The 20,920-nt window shown below is 36.1% G+C and overlaps 1 protein-coding gene across 6 annotated transcripts in view; it reads left to right on the top strand.

Moving 5' to 3' along the window:
- Positions 1-20,920, top strand: part of UBR3 (ubiquitin protein ligase E3 component n-recognin 3 (putative)) — a 186,019-nt gene that overhangs the window by 155,740 nt on the left and 9,359 nt on the right. For all 6 annotated transcript variants that reach the window (XM_014545642.1, XM_014545644.1, XM_014545646.1 and 3 more), the window contains 5 exons: positions 3,260-3,363; positions 7,840-7,964; positions 13,241-13,348; positions 13,482-13,607; positions 18,197-18,376. In XM_014545642.1, the coding sequence (XP_014401128.1) occupies positions 3,260-3,363; positions 7,840-7,964; positions 13,241-13,348; positions 13,482-13,607; positions 18,197-18,376 (643 nt within the window). The remainder of the gene's footprint in view (positions 1-3,259; positions 3,364-7,839; positions 7,965-13,240; positions 13,349-13,481; positions 13,608-18,196; positions 18,377-20,920) is intronic.

The raw sequence follows: 20,920 nt of genomic DNA on the forward strand, positions 1-20,920 counted from the left end.
TCCTCTCCTCTCCTCTCCTCTCCTCTCCCATTTCCTCCCTCCTTCCACCTTTCCACTTTCTCTAGAAACTAGTGGAAAGGATATCCTCAGATGAGGATTTAAAAAAATATATTGAAAGAACAGACATAGGTACTATGCTTTCCATAATATTGATTGCTGGGTTGTATTCTTTTTAAGCCCTAAGATAAATACCCATTAGGATAGTAGTAAATGCTGTGAACACTTATCTAGTGCTTATTTCATGGTAAGGCATTTTTGTACTTTGTGTGTATAATCTCATTTTATCATCACCATAACGCTGTACACTAGGTACCATTGTTATCCCAGTTTTTACATATGAGGAACCTGAGGCTTAGAAAAGTTAATTAACATACTCTTTTGGGATATGCAGCTTTTAAGGAATAGAGCTGGTATTTGAATCCAAAACCCTCTGATTTCAGAGCCTAACTTCTTAACTGTTAGTCTACAGATCTGAGGAATTTCCAGTATGGTTCACTAGTTCACTAAGTTGTAATACTAATAATATCATCTGTTTTATATCTACAATATTAGATTTTTAAGAATTGAAGTATCTTTTCCTATTTTCTCACTTTTAATACTTATTCATCAAATTCTATGTCTAATGATATAGATTTCTCATATATGCTTTTTCTGTAATCCTCATGAAAATTATTTTCTTATTTCCTTTTAATTTTATTGTATTAACAATCATTTGGTTTAAGAAAAAATAATGGGAAAATTAGGCCTATTAACACTAACCCACCCATTTTCTCTTATCATCTGTAGAGTTAATAGTAGTGTACAGTTTTTATAATCTAGATTTTTTTAAAGATTAGCTAAAAACTTTAGGAGTTAGAAACAATTACATATTTTAAAAAATTATCTTTATTGTTGAAAGTATTACAGATGTCCCCCTACATCCCACTCCCGTCCCCTCCCCAGGTCTTCACTGCACTGTTGTGTGTGTCTATGAGTTATGCATATGTGCATAAAAGTTCTTTGGTTAATCTGTTACCCCTTCCCCTTCTTCACTCTGAGATTTGTCAGTCTGTTGCATGCTTCCATGTCTCTGGATCTATTTTGTTCGTGAGTTTATTTTGTTCATTAGATTCCACATATAGGTGAGATCATGTGATACTTGTCTTTCTCTGACTGGTTTATTTCGCTTAGCATAATATTCTCCAGGTCCTTTCATACTGTCTCAAAGGGTAAGAGAACCTTATTTTCTACTGCCGCATAGTATTCCCTGGTGTAAATGTACCACAGCTTTTTTATCCACTCATCTACTGATGGGCACTTGGGCTGTTGCCAGATCTTAGCTATTGTAGATAGCTATGAACATAAGGGTGCATATATTCTTTCTGATTGGTGTTTTAGGATTCTATTCTTAGAAGTGGGATCACTGGGTCAGATGGGAGTTCTACTTTTAATTTTTTAAGGGATCTCCATACTGTTTTCCACAGTGGCTGTACCATTCTGCATTACCACCAGCAGTGTACTAGAGTTCCCTTTGCTGTACATCCTTGACAGTTCTTGTTTGTGATTTGTTGATGGTAGCCATTCTGGCAGGTGTGAGGCCATACCTCATTATGGTTTTAATTTACATCTCTCTGATAATTAGTGACTTTGAGCATTTTTCATATGTCTCTTGGCCATCAGAAATAATTATGTATTTTAAATATTAAGCATTTAAAGGATAATTATCACAATGATGTTATTAAACCCCATAGTCAAAATCTATGCTTTCGACAGTGGGGTGAATTAATTAATTAGTTAGTTAGTTAATTAATTAATTAATTCATAGTATGTGCCTACTGTGTGCCAGGAAAATCCATTTCTATGTCCTCAGAATGATTGTTTTTATCTTAGTAGCCAACAAGCTCCAGTTTATTATTTTTACATTTTTTTCTTATTATAAAAATTATATTTATTGTACAATGCTTAGAACATACAAAAATGTTGAAGATGAGAATGAAATGATCTAGAATCTTATAAACTATGTGTTATATATAGTTTATTACAGTTTAATGAACTCATCAACCATAAAAATGAGAGCAAATATAGGGATAAATCATATTTTCTGAGATATCCTCTTATACTTTTAACATTATGAGATATTTTTTCATTTTCTTTTTTATATGTACATAGATTATAAATTTTAGAATACTATTTGATTCATAGTCTATCAGTTTTAGAATTTTAAATTAATATATAACAACCAGATTCCCTTATCATTAAAAATTCTTTAAATGATGTACCTAATTTATTTATTCATTCATTTCTATTGTTAATTATTTAATTTTTCTTTTCCCACCATAATATCAGATGATGTGTTAAGCAGTTCTTGACATGTTAGATGTAACCTAGAACTGTAGAATAACATGAAACTATAGAATAACATAATGTTTTAGATTATTTCAGTAATTTATTTGATAAATATTCACTGAGTGTTAGGAACTGTGTTGTACAGAGCAACATTGCTTCTCAGAAAGATTGTACCTATATAAACTTAAATTGTCAATCTAAGAATGTCCTCATTTCTGTCAATCTTGAATATTAGTGCTTAAAAATATTTTGGGGATAATTTGAGAGACAAAAATTGGGATCTCATGCCCAACTGGTGTGGCTCAGTGGTTGAACGTTTGATTCCTAGTCAGGGCACATGCCAGGGTTTGGTGCTCAATCCCCAGTAGGGGGCATGCAGGAGGCAGCTGATTAATGATTCTCTGTTATCATTGATGTTTCTATCTCTCTCCCTCTCCCTTTCTCTTTCTGAAATTAAAAAAAAGGGGGATCTTAAAGTAATAGAAATCTATATAACTTCTGGTGAAGTTAACTTTATATAAATATTTCATATTTATTAGCCATTTGTGTATAATCTGTGAATTACATATTTAGGACATCTGTATATTTTTCTGTTTGTATCTTATTTTTTAAATATTTCTGAAGGTTTCTTTATTGATGTTTCTCTCTCCCATCAGTGTCTCTCTCTATCTCTCATTCTCTCTCTCTCTCTCTCTCTCCCCACCCCCTTCCTCTCTCTAAAGTCAGTGAAAACATATCTTTGGGTGAGGATTAAAAAAGATAAAAAAGGTTATTTTTTAGGCAAAAATTATGGCCCCTAGCCTTTTCTTTTGAGATTTCTCAGTTGCTTATGAAAGTTTGATTTCTGATCCATAGGCATATGTGTAAAATAGAAAATGAATTAGAAAGAAAAGATGTACAATACTGTCTGAAGTGATTATGCATTTTCTTTTAGGTTGGGAAATGAAGAACAACAGCCTGAGGTTCCAATTCTTTATCATGATGCTACATCCCTTTTGCTCATCCAGATTTTAATGATGCCACAACCCTTACGCAAAGGTATATCTTTATAATTCAGATTCTTAGATTACATAGTATATATAATGAATATCCTACTAATCGTAGCAACAAATGTAGCATTCATCTGATGGAATTATTTAAAGGTAAATAACATTGTTTTTTCTATTTTTAGTAAATAGTAATCATATATATAAAGAAAATGACAATGAAACAAAATTGTTTTTTCCCTTATAGGTCTATTTTTTTTAGCTTTTTAGTCCATAATGAGGTAAAGACATGGGAAACCACTCTGAAAACCTGTTTTAAAAAAATTAAAGTGATAATACAAAAACGTGAAAAATAAAGCAAACTTTCAGCCTTAATGGCTCCACCCTATTTACATGCATATACTAGTACATTTTAATATAGTAATATCATAGATTTATTCAAATGTGATGTCCCATCATTTTTAATTAGTGTTAATGTTATAATATTGATATTAATATTATACTACAAACATTTTAATTGCTCCAGTTTTTATTTGAAAACATTTAAACTATTCAGTCAAGTAATTAACTATTCTCCTTTGGTGGAAACAGGTTTCTGCTTTTTTCTGTTTGTTTTTGTGCTATTTAAGTTATACTAGAAAAAACATCTGTGGGGTCTAGAACAAATATTCCAAAATTTTATAAGGAACCACAAAAGACCCTCAGTATCCTCAGCAATCTTGAGAAAGAAGAACAAAATGGGAGGTATCATACTACCTCATATTAAATTATACTACAAGGCTATTGTAAAAACAACCTGGTACTGGCATAACAACAGGCATATAAATCAGTGGAATAGAATAGAAAGCCCAGAAGTAAATCAATGGTCAATTAATATTTGACAAAGGAGGCAAGAACATACAATGAAGTAAAAACAGTCTCTTCATTAAATGGTAAAATTGGACAGGTACATGCAGAAAAAAATGCAACTAGACCACCAACTTATACCATACATAAGAATAAACTCAAAATGGACAAAAGAGTTAAATGTAAAGTCGGGAAACCATAAAAATCCTAGGAGAAAACATAGGCAGTAGCTCTCAGACTCTCTCATAGCAATATTTTTTTTTAAAGTATATTTTATTGATTTTTTACAGAGAGGAAGGGAGAGGGATAGAGAGAGTTAGAAACATCGATGAGAGAGAAACATTGATCAGCTGCCTCCTGCACAATCCCCACTGGGTATGTGCCCGCAACCAAGGTACATGCCCTTGCCCAGAATCGAACCGCAGGCCGACACTCTATCCACTGAGCCAAACTGGCTAGGGCAATATATTTTTGTTAATATATCTCTTCAGGCAAGGGAAACAAAAGAAAAAATAAACAAATGGGACTACATAAAACTAAAAAACTTTTGTACAACAAAAGAAAACATTAACAAAATGAAAAGGCAGCCCACTACATATTTGCCAATAATAAATCTGATAAGTGATTAATTTTCAAATATATAAAGAATTTTATAAGTCAATACCAAGAAGCATAACAAACCAATTAAAAAATGGGCAAAGGATTTGAATAGACACTTCTCTAAAGAGGACATTCAGATGGCCAATAGACGTATGAAAAGATGTTCATTGTCACTAATCATCAGAGAAATGCAAATTAAAACCAAAATGAGATATCACCTCACAGCTGTCATGATTATCATCAGTAAATCAACAAATAACCAGTACTGGCAAGGCCGTGAAGGAAAGAGAGGCCTATACACTGTTGGTGGGAATGCAGACTAGTGTAGCCACAGTGGAAAACTGTGTGGCGTTTCTTCAAAAAATTAAAAATGGAACTACCTTTTGGTCCAGTAATACCACTTTTGGGAATATATCTGAAGAAACCTGAAACACTAATTCAAAAGAATATATGTACCCCATATATTCTATTTATAATAGCCAAGATTTGGAAATAGCCCAAGTACCCAGCAGTAGATGAGTGGATAAAAAAGCTGTGGTACATTTACACAATGGAATACTACTTGGCCAAAAGAAAGAAGAAAATCTTACCTTTTGCTACAGCATGGAGAGACCTGAAAATTATTATGCTAAGTGAAATAAGCCAGTCAGAGAAAGATAAATACCATATGAGCTCACTTATATGTGGAATCTAAAAATGATTTAACAAATAAAATAGAAACAGAGGCATAGATACATAGAACAGACTGACAGCTTTCAGAGGAGAGGGGGTTGGGGGGCTGGGTGAGAAAAAGTTATAGGATTAGGCAAAAAAATATATACTATAATAAAAGTGTAATATGCTAATTAGATTGGATGTCCTTCCGGACGACCATTTGAATGAAGCCAGGGCTGTGAGGGAAGCCCGGGTCCCGGATTCCGGGTTCTGGGTACCAGAGGCCAGAGGGAAGCCCGGGTCCCAGGTGTCAGAGGGAAGCAGGTGCCAGCAGCCGGGGGAAGGAAGGCCTATTCTTGCATGAATTTCGTGCATTGGGCCTTTAGTGTGTGTGTGTGTGTGTGTGTATGACGCATAGATATGGACAATGGTATGATGATAACCAGAGGGAAAGGGGGGTGGGGCAAGGTGGAAGTGGGAAAGGTGGGATAAATGAGGAAAGAAGGAGACTTGACTTTGGGTAGTGTGTGCACAATGCAGTATGCAGATGATGTTTTGTTGAGTTGTACACTTGAAACCTGTATGGTTTAATTAAACAATGTTACTTTTGTAACATTTGATAGAAAGAAAGAAAGAAAAAGAAAGAAAGGAAGAAAAGAAAGAAAGATAGAAAGAAAGAAAGAAAGAAAGAAAGAAAGAAAGAAAGAAAGAAAGAAAGAAAGAAAGAAAGAAAAGTTTTTATACATCTGTGGGTGTATAAAAGCCTTGTTACTGGAGAAGATATTATTTGTGTGTACTTCAATTTGACCTTTGAAAAATATGTATTTTAAATAAATTTATTAAAATTGATTTTAGAGAGAGAAGAAGGGAGAGGGAGAGAGAGAGAAACATTGATGAGAGAGAACCATTGAACAGCTGCTTTCTGCACAAAATCCTGGCATGTGCCCTGACCAGGAATGGAACCAGCGACCTCTCAGTGCATGGGATGACAATCAACTGAGTCACACCAGCTAGGGCTTTAAAAAAAATTTTTTTTATTGATTTTTAGAGAGAGAAAGGGAAAGGGAGAAAGAGAAACATTGATGTGAGAGCAGAACATCTATTGGCTTTCTCTTGCATGCCCCCTACTGGGGATCAAGCCCACAACCTCAGGCATGTGACCTGATAGGGAATCGAATCAGCAACTTTTTGGTGCATGGGATGATGCCCACCAACTGAACAGCATAAGATAATAGAAGGAACACTGAATCTGATTGATGTGTGTGGATTCAAGTTCAGAATCCACACACATCATGTGCTTATTAGCTTTGTTACCACTGGCACATCCTTTGGAAGCTTAGTTGTCTAATTGAGACTGTTCTGAGGATTGAATGAGACATTTGAGGTAATTTTCTGTTATTAGGTATTTATAAGTATTAATTATGATTATTAAGCTACCATTTACTAAGTACCTAATATGTACCAAGCATCTTGCATTAATGTTACTCTTGTTTTTGCATTGTTATGGTTTTCATTGAATTTTAAAACTCAGAGTACCTAAAATATTGGGATTTATTTTTTTATTTTAGAAGTTCTGTATTGTATTATTTTATATTATATTATTATATACAAGATCTATATCATATTAGAAGTAGACGAAGTACTGGTTTTAAGCACTCAGACTACCAGACATTGTTAAGTACATGATATCTAGTAGGGGATTTGCCAAGGTTAAACAGCTATTCTGAGGTTGAGTGGCATTAGCACTCTGGTATTCTAAAACATACCACACCTTCCACTATGCTAAAGGCCTCTCATTTACATATTCAGTGGATGAATAAGGGAACTTTGATTTCATAATTTCAGATCTGTTGAGTAGAAAATATATCACCACATTGTAATCTCATTTTATTGACTACTTAAATGTTGAACAAAAATCAATTACACATGCAAAGAAAGGCATATATTTGTGAAATTATCCTATATAATAAAAGCCTAATATGCTAAATGTCTGGTCGTCTGGGTGTCTGGTCAACCAGTCAAAGCGTAATATGCTAATGATATCTAAGGCCGCTCAACTGCTCACTATGATGTGCACTGACCACCAGGAGGCAGACAGTCGACTGGTCGACCAGTTGCTATGATGTGCACTGAACATCAGGGGGCAAATGCTCTGACCAGTAGATTAGCTTGCTGCTGGGGTCCAGCTGATCAGGACTGAGCGAGCTGGGCCAGACACACCCTGGAGCCCTCTTGCAGTCCCTCTCCGGCCCTCCCCGGCCCCAATCGTGCACCGGTGGGGTCCCTCGGCCTGGCCTGTGCCCTCTCGCAATCCAGGCTCAGGGACCCCTGCCCCATTGAGTGCATGAATTTTGTGCACCGGGCCTCTAGTCTTGAGTATAAAATGTCTAGATTTCAAAGAAATAACAATCTTCTCTTTCTCTTGTAGACCACTTCACCTGCATTGTGAAGGTGCTTTTTGCCCTACTGTACACACAAGCTCTTGCAGCACTTTCAGTCAAATGCAATGAGGAAGATAGGTCAGCCTGGAAACATACAGGAGCTCTCAAAAAGGTTAGTGTCTTATTCGAATTTGTCATTTAGTAGTTCGGTAAACTCATTTAAGTTGGAGGTGTGAATGAGTGAGATTAGATGTTTTAAAGACAAAATTAGTTATTACCAAAGTATTTTAAATGGAAATGTAACACCTTCAGGCTAAAAAAAGTTGAAAATGTTTTCCTTGTACAATGAGGTCTTTTGCATCTGTTTCTAAACCTTGGCCGTTGTCTCTTTATATTTGGGCAGTTTTGTTTTGCTTTTGCTATAAGCCTTAAACTTACAGAAGTTACAAAAATTTTGCTAACACAGTGAGGAAGAAGCACAATGTCTGCAGACTTACCTATTTTACTATATGTCATTTTTTCTTCTTATCTCTATCCCCAGTCACAATCCAAAGATGGTTTTTAACTTATCATTTCTAAACTTAAAAATCCTAAGGTGAAAGGTTTATTGGAAATGTATTGCATGTAAATACTACTGTTATGTTTGAGGCAACTCGATTACTGTACTTATTAGTTTGAGGCTTTTTTTCTTTTTCTATTGGGATTGTAAGTTTGCCTCTCAGATACTTTATATGCTTAAAAATAAAATATACTAAACCTAAAAAATAATCCTAACCTTTTCTTAATTATACCTCTTTAAGTACTGCTTTTTCCCCCTCATGTTGGAATATATATAAGTTCTTATCAAATTTAAAGGAGATCTCTTTAGTTAAAATTATGTAAAAAATTTAGAACAATTGTGCACATTTAGTTAAATGTATTTAATTAAAGTATTCAGTGGCTTGAGAACAAATGGGATACTATAGAATCAAAGTACTCTGTGACTGAGTGGTTTGGCTTACAGAAAGTTTAAAATAAGAAAGTTACTTCAATGTTTATTTGGGAAAAGTAGTAGAAAAGAATAGGTGTTGTATAAATTAAACCTTTGTTAGGCTTATAAACTCTTAAAGAGGTTTTATACCTCATTGGAAAGTTTCTGTTAAAATCATATCTGTTTGCCCTGGCTGGTGCTAAGTGGTTAGAGCAGTGGTTGGCAAACCGCGGCTCGCGAGCCACATTCGGCTCTTTGGCCCCTCGAGTGTGGCTCTTCCACAAAATTCCACATGTGGGCGCACACGTACAGTGCGATTGAAACTTCGTGGCCCATGTGCAGAAGTCGTTTTTCGGCCTGGGTGAGTCTATTTTGAAGAAGTGGCGTTAGAAGAAGTGGGGGGTGTCGGTCGGTCGGGCGATGGGTCGGGCGATGGGAGACGCGGCGCAAGTGGGCCGTGGGATACGCAGCGCGGGGGAAGTACATTGTTTTGAGGTACGTTCCCTGAGGTCGACCCCTTCCAACTCTCCCATCCACACTCATCTATCTGAAACAAGTATACAAGACGAGTGAGGGGTCGACCTCAGCGAACGTACCTCTATCAGCTTGAGGACGTTTTTAGCAAAGGCCAGCTTAGGAGTACCCTAATTAAGTTAATAACAATGTACCTACCTATATAGTTTAAGTTTAAAAAATTTGGCTCTCAAAAGAAATTTCAATCGTTGTACTGTTGATATTTGGCTCTGTTGACTAATGAGTTTGCCGACCACTGGGTTAGAGCATTGGCCTATGGGCTGAAGGGTTGTGGATTCAATTCCCAGCCAAGGGCACGTACCTTGGTTGCAGACTTGATCCCAGGCTTGGGTTGGGGCTTGAGCGGGAGGCAACCAGTTGCTGTGTCTCTCTTATCTCTCTCTCTCTCTCTCTCTCTCTCTCTCTCTCTCTCTCTCTTTCCCCCCTCCCATTCTCTCTAAAAAAATCAATGGAAAAAATATCCTCAGGTGAGGATTAAATTACTTATATCAAAGGGGAGAGAAGACTAATTATAAACACATGAAATATACTCAACATAACTTTCACTTTTATCACCAATTTACTCTCAAATCATGTTTATATGTACAAAAAATTAGTATAGTATCATCACAAAGTTCATTATGTCTTAATTAGGGATATGGGTGGTTGGCCATTGAACCTAAGTAGTAGGCCAAGCTTCTACCACTAAATTACTTTTTCAGTCAAGGCATAAAAACTCCATGAACCTCAGTTTTCTGAAAGGTAAATGAGAATTTGGAATATATGATTTAAAATGGTGCCTCTCTTTATAAAATTCTATTATTCCAAGTTCTCAAAATGGATTTTTGTCTTTTCTTGCAATGATTTTTTCTCCTTGTTCTTAGTTGATTCTTAGATAATTTTTATTCTGCAATTATCTTTCTTTTTTTCTAAATATCCTTTCAGTTTTCTGAACACACTCAAATCTGATATTTGTATTGTTAGTATTCAAATCAAGTATATTAGGTTTTTTTATAAAAAAAAATATTTTATTGATTTTTTTACAGAGAGGAAGGGAGAGAGATAGAGAGTCAGAAACATCGATGAGAGAGAAACATCGATCAGCTGCCTCCTGCACATCTCCTACTGGGGACGTGCCCGCAACCCAGGTACATGCCCTTGACCGGAATCGAACCTGGGACCCTTCAGTCCGCAGGCCGACGCTCTATCCACTGAGCCAAACCGGTTTCGGCAAGTATATTAGGTTTTTATGCTATGTCATTGTTTATGTTTTCTTAGTAAACTGTCTAATAATGAAAAGTTGTATATTTAAAACATTTCCTGATATAATTTGTGTCTAAATCTATTAATATAACTGCAAAAATTAGACCTTAATGACAGAACATTAGACAGTTGTAAATCTATAATGGGAGGAACATGAGCTAATTTAGGTAACTTCTATTAATTTTCTTTCTTGACTTGATAATTATTAGCTATTTAATAATACTTAATAAAACCTTTAACATGAGTTAGATTCTTATCAGATGTAGATTAGAAGTTTATACCCACATAAATGGCTTTAGTGAATGAAAGCAAAAATTATAATTATTCTGTAGGTTGTTTTGCTGTTATTAGCTTTTTCTGCAGTTGATTTAAACATTTAGATATGTAGAATATCCTATATAATAAAAGCCTAATATACTAAGTGTCTGGTTGTCTGGTTGTCCATTCAACCAATCAAAGCATAATATGCTAATGACATGCTAAAGCCGCTCAACCACTTGCTGTGATGTGCACTGACCACCAGGGGGCAGAGAGTAGACCGGTTGTCCAGTCACTATGATGTGCACTGACCACCAGGGGACAGACACTCCAACTGGTAGGTGAGCTTGCTGCTGGGGTCCGGCTGATCGGGACTGAGCCAGATGTGCCGACACACCCTAGAGCCCTCCTGCGGTCCCTCCCCAGCCCCGATTGTGCACCAGTTGGGTCCCTTGGCCTGGCCTGCACCCTCTCACAATCCAGGACCCCTTGGGGGATGTTGGAGAGCTGGTTTTGGCTCAATCCCACTCAATGCAGGAGCTTCCCCCTGGTGGTCAGTGCGCTCCCACAGGGAGCGCTGCTTAGCCAGAAGCTGGGCTCACGGCTGGCAAGCGCAGTGGTGGTGGCAGGAGCCTCTCCTGCCTCTGAGGCAGCGCTAAGGATGTCCAACTGATGGCTTAGGCCTGCTCCTAATAGGACTGCGAGAGGGAGCAGGGCAGGCTGAGGGACTCCTCCGAGTGCACGGATTTTGTGCACCGGGCCTCTAGTAAATAGTAGCAACAGCTATATAAGTAATGAAATGTATCATTGTGTATCATTCATTCCTTCTTTTTTTTTATTTCCTTCTTCCTTTACTTCTTTTCTTCTCATCTGTTTCCTTCTTTTCTTTCTTCATTGAGCCTCGTTTATTCCAACCCACCATATAATTCTTTATCCTCAGGTATAATAATTCCAGTGAAAACAGATTTTTGCCAGATTGAATCTACCCTAGAGCAATAAAAATATGTATTTTTCAAAAGAATATTATAGAGATAATTTGATAAGGAAGTTCAGTTGTGTTGGAAAAATGGTCATTACAGTTAGCATATTTTTTTTCTTCTTTGGAATATCTGTTAAAAGAGATTTTATATCAGGATTTCTTTGCTCCCCCTCATCACCATTTATTCCGCCCCCCCCCCCCCCCATGTCCTCTTCTACCTCTACCCCTTTTCCTTCCCCCTGAAGTCATCACACTATTATCCATGTCCATGAGTTCTTTTTCTTTTTTTGGTCAGTCTTTCCACGCGGCCCCCCAACATCCTTCCACACACACCAGAGCTGTCTGCCTGCTCTCTATGATTTTGTCTCGATTTTGCTTGTCAGTTCAGTTTGTTCATTAAATTCCACATATGAATGAAATGACATGGTACTTGTCTTTCTCTGACTGGTCTGACCTACTTTACTTAGTATAATGTTCTCCAGGTCCATCCATGCTGTCACAAAACATAAAATTTTCTTCCTTTTTACAGCTGAGTAGTACTTCATTGTGTAAATGTATAGGTTTTGAGGAATTGAAGTTTACATACTTGAAAAATAATCTATATATATAAAAAGCTAATATGCTAAGTATCCTACCATCTGTGTAATGATGTCACGTAGCAAAGCCGGCTTTTTCTCCCTAGCGACTAGCCTCCTTGCAGTTTCTTCCGCCCAGGAACATGACTTGCTTTATAGCCAGGAAACATTTCACACTTTAACCAAATGTCTGTGAAGCGTTTTCCCGTGCCTCATCTCATTTGATCCTCATAGAAGTCCTGGAGTAGGTAGATGGGAGACTTGGTGGAATCCTATTTTCTTTTCATTAGCTGGAAAACAGAGATTTAGAAACTTGACCCGACTGAAAAGAAGTAAGAAATGGTGGACCTTGAAAGTGACTTCAGGTTTTCTCACTGTGCAGAATATAGTCAGACACTGCTGCAGTTAAATATATTACCCTTTGTTCTCCCTGTGTGATCTACAATAATAATCTGCTTCGTGTTGATATTTACTGCTGTGTTGCTGACAATTACCTGAAAGAGAAGTTGGGGTGCTTCACTGGGCTGGAAAAGGTTTAGCTACATCAGAAAGCAGGTCTAATTAAGCAAGTTTAGTTTATATCTATAAAAGGCTAAGTTGACTCACACATACGTGATACATATAAAGCTCTTGCTGGCGCCAGTCGCATGTGTGTGTTACCATTTGTCATTGTCGATTGTGAATTTGGTTGATACGTCTATTATAGAGAAAGGGTGAATAGTGATATTAAAATATTTATTTTAATTAATTTCCTTTCAGTGTGAATGAATTTGTGTACCAGGCCTCTAATGTAATCATAATTATGCTGTACTCTTTAAAAAGTGTTCTTTTCAATGTTAACTTTTTGTAAATTCAGTGACTGAGATAACTAATATTTTAATTTTTCCTAGAATACGTGTGATGCAGAAAAGTCTTATAAAGTGCTATTGAGCTTTGTGATAAGTGAACTATCTAAAGGAAAGTTATACCATGAAGAAGGAGCTCAGGAGTGTGCAATGGTATGTTTTCTCTAAGGTTAGATGTAGTGGTTATTGAGTTAAAAATTCAGATTTTGTTGCCATTATGAATATAATTTTTAAAGCTATATCTATTATAGAATGAATTATTCAGGTTTTCTTTTTTTAACTTTAGGTTAGCCCTATTGCTTGGTCTTCTGAATCCATGGAAAAATACTTGCAGGACTTCTGCTTACCTTTCCTCAGAATCACCAGCCTTCTTCAGCATCACCTTTTTGGGGAAGATTTACCTAGCTGCCAGGTATAATTTGGGATAGAGATTAGGGTGCATTGTTTTAGTCTAACTAAAAGGAATAAATATTTAGAATACTTATTGTTATTATATTTTGTATTTGTTAGCATCCACTCATTTTTATGGTAATGTTACTAATATTTGATATTTGAGTAGTTTTGGATTAGATCAGTGATAATAAATGCCCAATACTTTAACAGGATCATAGTATTCATATTGATAATAGTTATCACCATCTCTATTGATACATTTATCACTAATTGCTTTTAATATTATTTAAATATTATGTTGGTCAGAAAGCTGGTTATCTGAAGATATGATGGTGTTTATGTAATTTTAGAACAACAGAATGTTCAATTTATAGCCACTTATATTAAAACTTGGATAAATGAGTTATCACTAGTTTAATATATTTCTTAGAACTGTTGGTCAATGTGAGTAGGCAAGAAAGTGACAGGAAAGGAAAGCAGAAGGTAAGTAAACCAAATTAACTTTTAGGATTATGTTTCTGGCATTATCTGCCATTCATTTTCGGTGAATTTGATGTGGCCATTAAGGTATTTATCATATTTATGATCTTTGAAGCCTGAAGTATATCAGAATTAAGAAGTTGATTATTCCTTTTCTCCTATGTAATTGGCTATTGCATAGTTTGTGTTCTTTGGTTTTTATCAAGTGATTTGAGATTAAACTCTACATATTTGTCCCCAAAACTTTGTATTTAGGATTATAAGATATTGAACAAATTAAAAATATTCAAAAATTCTTCACATCACTGTATTGCACCAATAATCTAGGAGAATCTCCTTAAACAAAAAGTAGGGATTAAGCTGTGGGGTTTTTCTTTTTTAACAGCAATCCAGGCACTGGAAAGCCAAAGTGACTTCAAAAATACGAATATTTCTGAAATAAATGGTGGTGATTTCACCAGCCATACATCAGGGTTGTCTGAGACTGATTTTGTAGTTACTAGAAGAGTGGATAGAGTGAGAGACCTGTGGAGTCTTGGTCGTGTCAAATCAAGTAACTCACTTGAAGACTACAGCTTTAATCAAAATACCTTTAACTTCAGAAGTTATCCCTAGCACTAATGGTAGTGAGCATGGGCACGAGGAAGGGGCTGCCCAACCAGGACATTTACCTACATCTGTTCCTTCTCTTTCTAATTGTGGTCTATTACCAGCTGCCTACGTTATTCTCCACGCACTCCTTAAGCCCACAAAATCTATTTTTTCCACCTGCCAATACTATCCTGCAGCCTCAAGTGTTACTAAGGGCCATCTGATCACAGCACAATTTGATATGCCTCATCACACCTTCCTTTAATCTCTCCCCTCCCGAGTCCCATGACACTGCAGCAGGAGTTTTCAAACATACTTTAGCAGTAGAACCTTTCTTTCAAATGAGATCTTGAAAAAAAGACTTAAAATAGTAAGACTTGAAATCATACAGTATAAGTTCTCAAAATTTGTTCTTTTTCAGGGTATGTTTTGGCTATTCATTGTATTTCTATAAAATTTTTAAATTGGCCTGAAATTCCTATCAAAAAACAAAGCCTATTTAGTTTTTTGGGGCGGGGTGGGGAAGGTTTGCATTGACTCTAAATATTAATTTAGAACTCTCATCTTAACTGGAAGAACTGACGCTGTAACATTATAATGTTATCATCTTAACATTGAGAACTCCAGTAATGGACCTATTTATATTTCCTCCTGATTTGGATTAATTAAGCTTCTTAGATCTGTGGGTTAGTTGTTTTCATAAAAAAATTTAAAAAATATATATTGAGAAAGGATTTGTATCCAGAATATATCAGGAACTTTTATAACTCAACAATAAGAAAACAAAAAACATACGGTGGTCAAAAAATTTGAACAAGCACTTCTTATAAGAATATATATGAATGACCAATATGTACATGACAAGTGTTCAACATCATTGTTGATTAGAGGAGTATAAATTAATGTTACAAGTGTTGGTAAGGAGTTGGGTAGAGTTCCATGAAACTCCTATTCATTGCTGGTAGAAATGCAAAGTGGTATAGTCAAATTCTGGCAGTTTTCTTTAAAATATTAAGCATGCACTTAACTGTATAACACAATGATTCTATTCTTAGTTATCTACCAAAAGATATGAAAGCGTATGTCCACATAAATACTTGTAATTGAATGTTCATAGCAGCCTAATTTATAGTAGTAAAAAACTGGAAATAACCAAGAAGTCCTTCAAAAAGTGAACGTGTGAACAAAATGTGGTATGCTCATATAGTGGAATGCTACTCAGTAATAAGAAGGAATGGACTACTGATACACACTATAACATGAATGAATCTCAAAATATTATGCTAAGTGAAAGAGGCCAGGCACAAAAGAATACATAATGGTTTCATGTATATGAAATGTAAAATCCCAAACTATAATGCAGAAAGCATATCAATGGTTGCTTGGGCAGGAGAACGGGCTGGAATTGATTGCATAGGGGTAAAAGGAATATTTTGGAGGAGTGGAATGGTTCTAAAATTTTATGGTAGCAGTAGTTTCATGATTATACTTTTACTAAAATTCATCAAACTACACTTAAGGTTGGTCCATTTTATGGTTATGGAAGTTATACCTCAATAAAGTTGTTTTTAAAAATGCCCTCTTTGCATAGCTATATAAATGGGGGATTTGTGGCCTTATTTCTAGAGACTTAAAAAATTAACATTTTTTAGCTTTCTTATCATTTTGCTTTTTTATCTTTGTACCATATTTCAAATTTTGTACTTAATCTAGATAATTAGTTCACTTTTGCAAAGAGATGCTGGTTGAATTTCTATTATGTGCCAAGCCCTGGGAAGACAGAGCTCCTACACCCAGGAACCGCTCCCACAGTCTTATAGGAAAGGCTGATTTATTTTTAAAGTAACTAATAGCAAATATCCAAAAGAGAAGTGTTTACAAGGTGTGGAAGGATTAATTTTATCTGAATGGGGCTGGGTAAGGTAAATTCTCATTAATAGGGGTGAGGGGAGGCTTCTCTGGGGAGCTGGGAGATTTGACGGATGATAGGAATTGATGCAATGGACAGAAGAAAGTAGACACACTAGCCTCAGAAATGGTTTTTCAGTTAAATAAAAAAAGATTAGGGAGTATACTTTGGTTTTCACAGGACTAACAAACTCCTTAAAAATAAACTTTCAAAATGTGAGTGCTTGGATGACTTATTTCTCTGGTTCTGTTATTACTGAGTGGAGCTTCAGATCGCCGAACACTTGGATCTCGGAAGCTTTTTAAAACTCATTTCTTCTATTTTTATTTATTTATTTATTAAAATGTTTTGACAGACTTATTTATTTATTTTTCGTAATCTTTACCAGAGAATATTTTTTCAGTTGATTTTTAGAGAGAGTGGAAGGGAGGGAGGCGGAGAGAGAGAGAGGAGAAAGAGAGAAACATCAATTGGTTGCCTCCCACATGCACAGGATCAAAACTGAGACCCTTTGGTGTAGGACAGTGATGGCGAACCTATGACACAATTGTCAGAGGTGACACGCGAACTCATTTTTTTGGTTGATTTTTGTTAAATGTCATTGAAATATATAAAATAAATATCAAAAATATAAATCTTTGTTTTACTATGGTTGCAAATATCAAAAAATTTCTATATGTGACACGGCACCAGAGTTAAGTTAGGGTTTTGCAAAATGCTGACACGCCGAGCTCAAAAGGTTCGCCATCACGGTGCTGTCCTCTCCCAACACTTTAGCCATTGAGCAACACTGGCAAGGGCCTCCCTTCTTTTAAAACTGACTTTGTTTCACATGCAAATTATTTAGCATTGCCTCTTGTGTATTCCATGCTTTTACTCTTAGTCTTCATCCACACTGACAAGCTATGTCTTTTTAACCAAAAGTCACTTTGCTTTTGTCCTAAATTAACATTGGCTTTCAGAGTAAATACGACTCTATAGACTGTACTCATCAGTTATGTGACAATACTATCCTATATAATAAAACCCTCATATGCAAATTGACCAAATGGTGGCTATGATGTGCACTGACCACTAGGGGGCAGACAATTAATGCAGGAGATGCCCCCTGGTGGTCAGTGTGCTCCCACAGGGAGCACAGAAGCTGGGCTCACGGCTGGCGAGTGCAGTGGTGGTGGTGGGAGCCTCTCCTGCCTCCGCTGCAGGTGGGTGGTAAGGAGCGAGGGGTCCCGGACTGCAAGAGCCCCAGACTGTGAGAGGGATGTCTGACTGCCGGCAGGTGGACATCCCTTGAGGGGTCCCAGACTGCAAGAGGGCGCAGGCCAGGCTGAGGGACCCCCCACCCCAGTGCATGAATTTCATGCACAGGGCCTCTAGTTTAGAAAATAAATGTATAAAAGAAGCAGATGCTATGGCACTTAGGAGTTAAATTTCAGAGATAAATATTATAGGGATATTTGGATATAACAGCTAGGGACCTTTCTCTCATTTCTTTTACTCCCTGTACTTTAGTTAAGAAAGTTTTCTTACTATCCAAAAGTAATTGATGAGAATGACACTTAAAATATCTATAATGGGAAATGTTCATGATGAAATATCTTGAGAATTTTCTATTTCATGTCTAAAAGGAAGAAGAAGAATTTTCAGTTCTTTCCAGCTGCCTGGGACTTCTGCCAACATTTTACCAAACAGAACATCCCTTCATCAGTGCCTCCTGTCTGGATTGGCCAGTTCCAGCATTTGATATTATAGCTCAGTGGTGTTCTGAGATAAATTCATTTACTGAAAGACATGCAGAACAAGGAAAGGTATGTAAAAGGACTAGTGCTCGCTTGCCATAGAGGTCATGTGCTAATATTTAAGAGGCTAATGAAGAATTTAAAACTTATAGGTCATCTATTCTTGGAAACATTTATTAAGCTAATTACATTGAGAAATGATTTACTTACATAATATTGGTTTTTGAATGTAAAAGCAGAAGTATTTCAATCAATAAAGCTAAGGAATTACTATGTCACTTTTAGTTTGTTTTAGGTTTTTATTGATTCCTTAAATAATCATAGCATTAGACTTGGAAGATACAAAGGAATTTTAAGATAGATGAGGGACTTGTAAGCTTATTGGAAAGAGAACCGTCAACAAAGAAATCAAAGATTTGGACTAGCAGGTCTAAAAGGTCACACCTTGAACTTTAAAATTTGCTGGCCCATTGCCACCAGCTCAGCTGGAGAAAGGTTTTGCATTGGAGAGTGGGAGCAGCAGAGGGTGGTTGAATGCCATAGTTTGGTGCTCAGACATTTTCTATAGCTAGAAGTACAGTATTTGAGAAATGGCATAATATGAGGGAAGTAAGTGTTTTATGGGGTAATCTGGTGGCTTTTTAGCAGGTAAGTTGAAGTAAGGAGAGAGGGAAGCCAGAGATGATTATTTAGGTGGTGAAGAAAATCTGTACTATTGTCCTAACAGTAGAAATTAGAATGTAACCAATGCAAGAGACATTTGAGAAAAATAGATAGGACTTGCTGAACATATGTACATGACTTTAAGATCTTGAACTCAAATCATTAGAAGAATAGTAGTGAGTACACATAGTTCTGATAGGAACCTGCTCCTGCTTAAACACCATTGAAGATGCCCCATCAATATACTCTTTGCAAAGCATTCAAGGATTTTCCCCATCTTGCCTACCTTTCTAACCTTATTCTGTACCACTCCCTTGCCCACAACCTTGCTCAAACCAAAAGAATGTTTTTTAACTGTGCTATATATCTTCAAACACCTGTGCTATTGCTTGTTGCTGTTGCTTTTATCTAAAGTAAACTTCCTACCCTTCCCCTGCTGAATTAATCCATCAAGGTTTTGTTACCTCTTCTGTAAAGCTTTGTCTGATAGTCCATATTCCTCTGAAGCCTTAACCCCCTCCCTCTGTTTTCCTGTATGATAGTACTGTTGTGCTGTATAACAGTACTTTTGCCATTGTCTCTCACAGTTGCCATATTTATCACTGTTTATTGTGTCTGATTTGTGGCTCCACAAAGCAAAAATTATTTGTATATCCTTGAATCCCTAGTTCCTATAAAGTGCCTGCTATAGACTAGTGACCTAATAAATATTTGTGGAACAATTAAATGGTGGTAGGATGTCATTGGCTGAAATAGAACTGATGAAAGGGAACCAAATTTCAGGGAAAATTAGAATTTTAATTTTAACATCAAAGGGAAAATAAAAAGATTAGTATTTCAGATGGAAGTGTGATTATAATTAATTTTTAAAACATTGAAGTGAATAATAAAGACAAGATAAGCATAAATAATAAATGTCTATTTTACTCATTTCTATTTTGTCAAAGTCCTTGAAGAGATAATATGTCATTTTATACCTTTTTAAAAAAAGGAATGGGAAATTCATGAAGTTAATTGAATCTTGTATGTTACGTATAAAAATCTTTTTTCTGTCTAGTAGTTTCTTTATTCACAGTTTGTAGCTAGAATCTGAAGTTATATTTTGATGTCTGAAAACCTATGAGGCATGACTTGGAGTAAGAGGTGGGTGTAATTGTAGAACCAGGACAGGAGAAAAAGAGATGAGCATACTTAAAGTTTTTGTTTTCATATGAGCCATGGGTTAAGCAACAGGGAAAAATAACTTATTTGATAGTGTAAGAGCAGGCCTACATTTTAGATGAATAATATTGGTGTGGATATTGATGGAGAATAAGAATTTATTATTTAAAAATATTTTATCTTTTTGTAAAATGTAGTGGTAATTATTTGTTTTAGAGTCAGAACAGTAGACATTTATTGATGAACTTATTCATGCAGAGTTTTTACTGGTTATTTGAATGCATCACCATCTGACCTGCACCCCTCCTCCTGTTCCTGCTTCACTCAGTTCTATTTCTAATCCTGGCTGGGACTCTAGGGCAACCAGATTTTCTTTGCCAGGAATTTTAAATTTGAATATAGGGACTTAGAAAGATAAACAGTGAATGAAGCTAAATAGTCCAATAACAGTACCCTTGAAAGATAGCCTGAGTTAGTGCTTCTAATGTGCATTACCCAAGATTCTTTAGTTCAAACAGTTTGGTTGCAAACCTGTGGTCTGTTTTCTCTGAAGTTCTACCCCTGGATGACTCTGCCTCAACCATTTTCTTTCCCTCCATGTGCACTCAAGATTCAGATTCCTGGGAGAGAGAACCTGGTTAGCCTAATTTGTATCATATGCACACCCCTGTGCTGGGCAGTATCTTGTGAGGGGGCAACCCTATCAGACTTGTTTGTAGCAGGAAAAGAGGTTGTTTTGTTCCAAAAGAACTTGTAATACCATTAATATAAGGATGCAGATAAAGATGT

Source organism: Myotis brandtii, unplaced genomic scaffold, assembly GCF_000412655.1.
Source record: "Myotis brandtii unplaced genomic scaffold, ASM41265v1 scaffold112, whole genome shotgun sequence".
Classification (NCBI taxonomy): domain Eukaryota; kingdom Metazoa; phylum Chordata; class Mammalia; order Chiroptera; family Vespertilionidae; genus Myotis; species Myotis brandtii.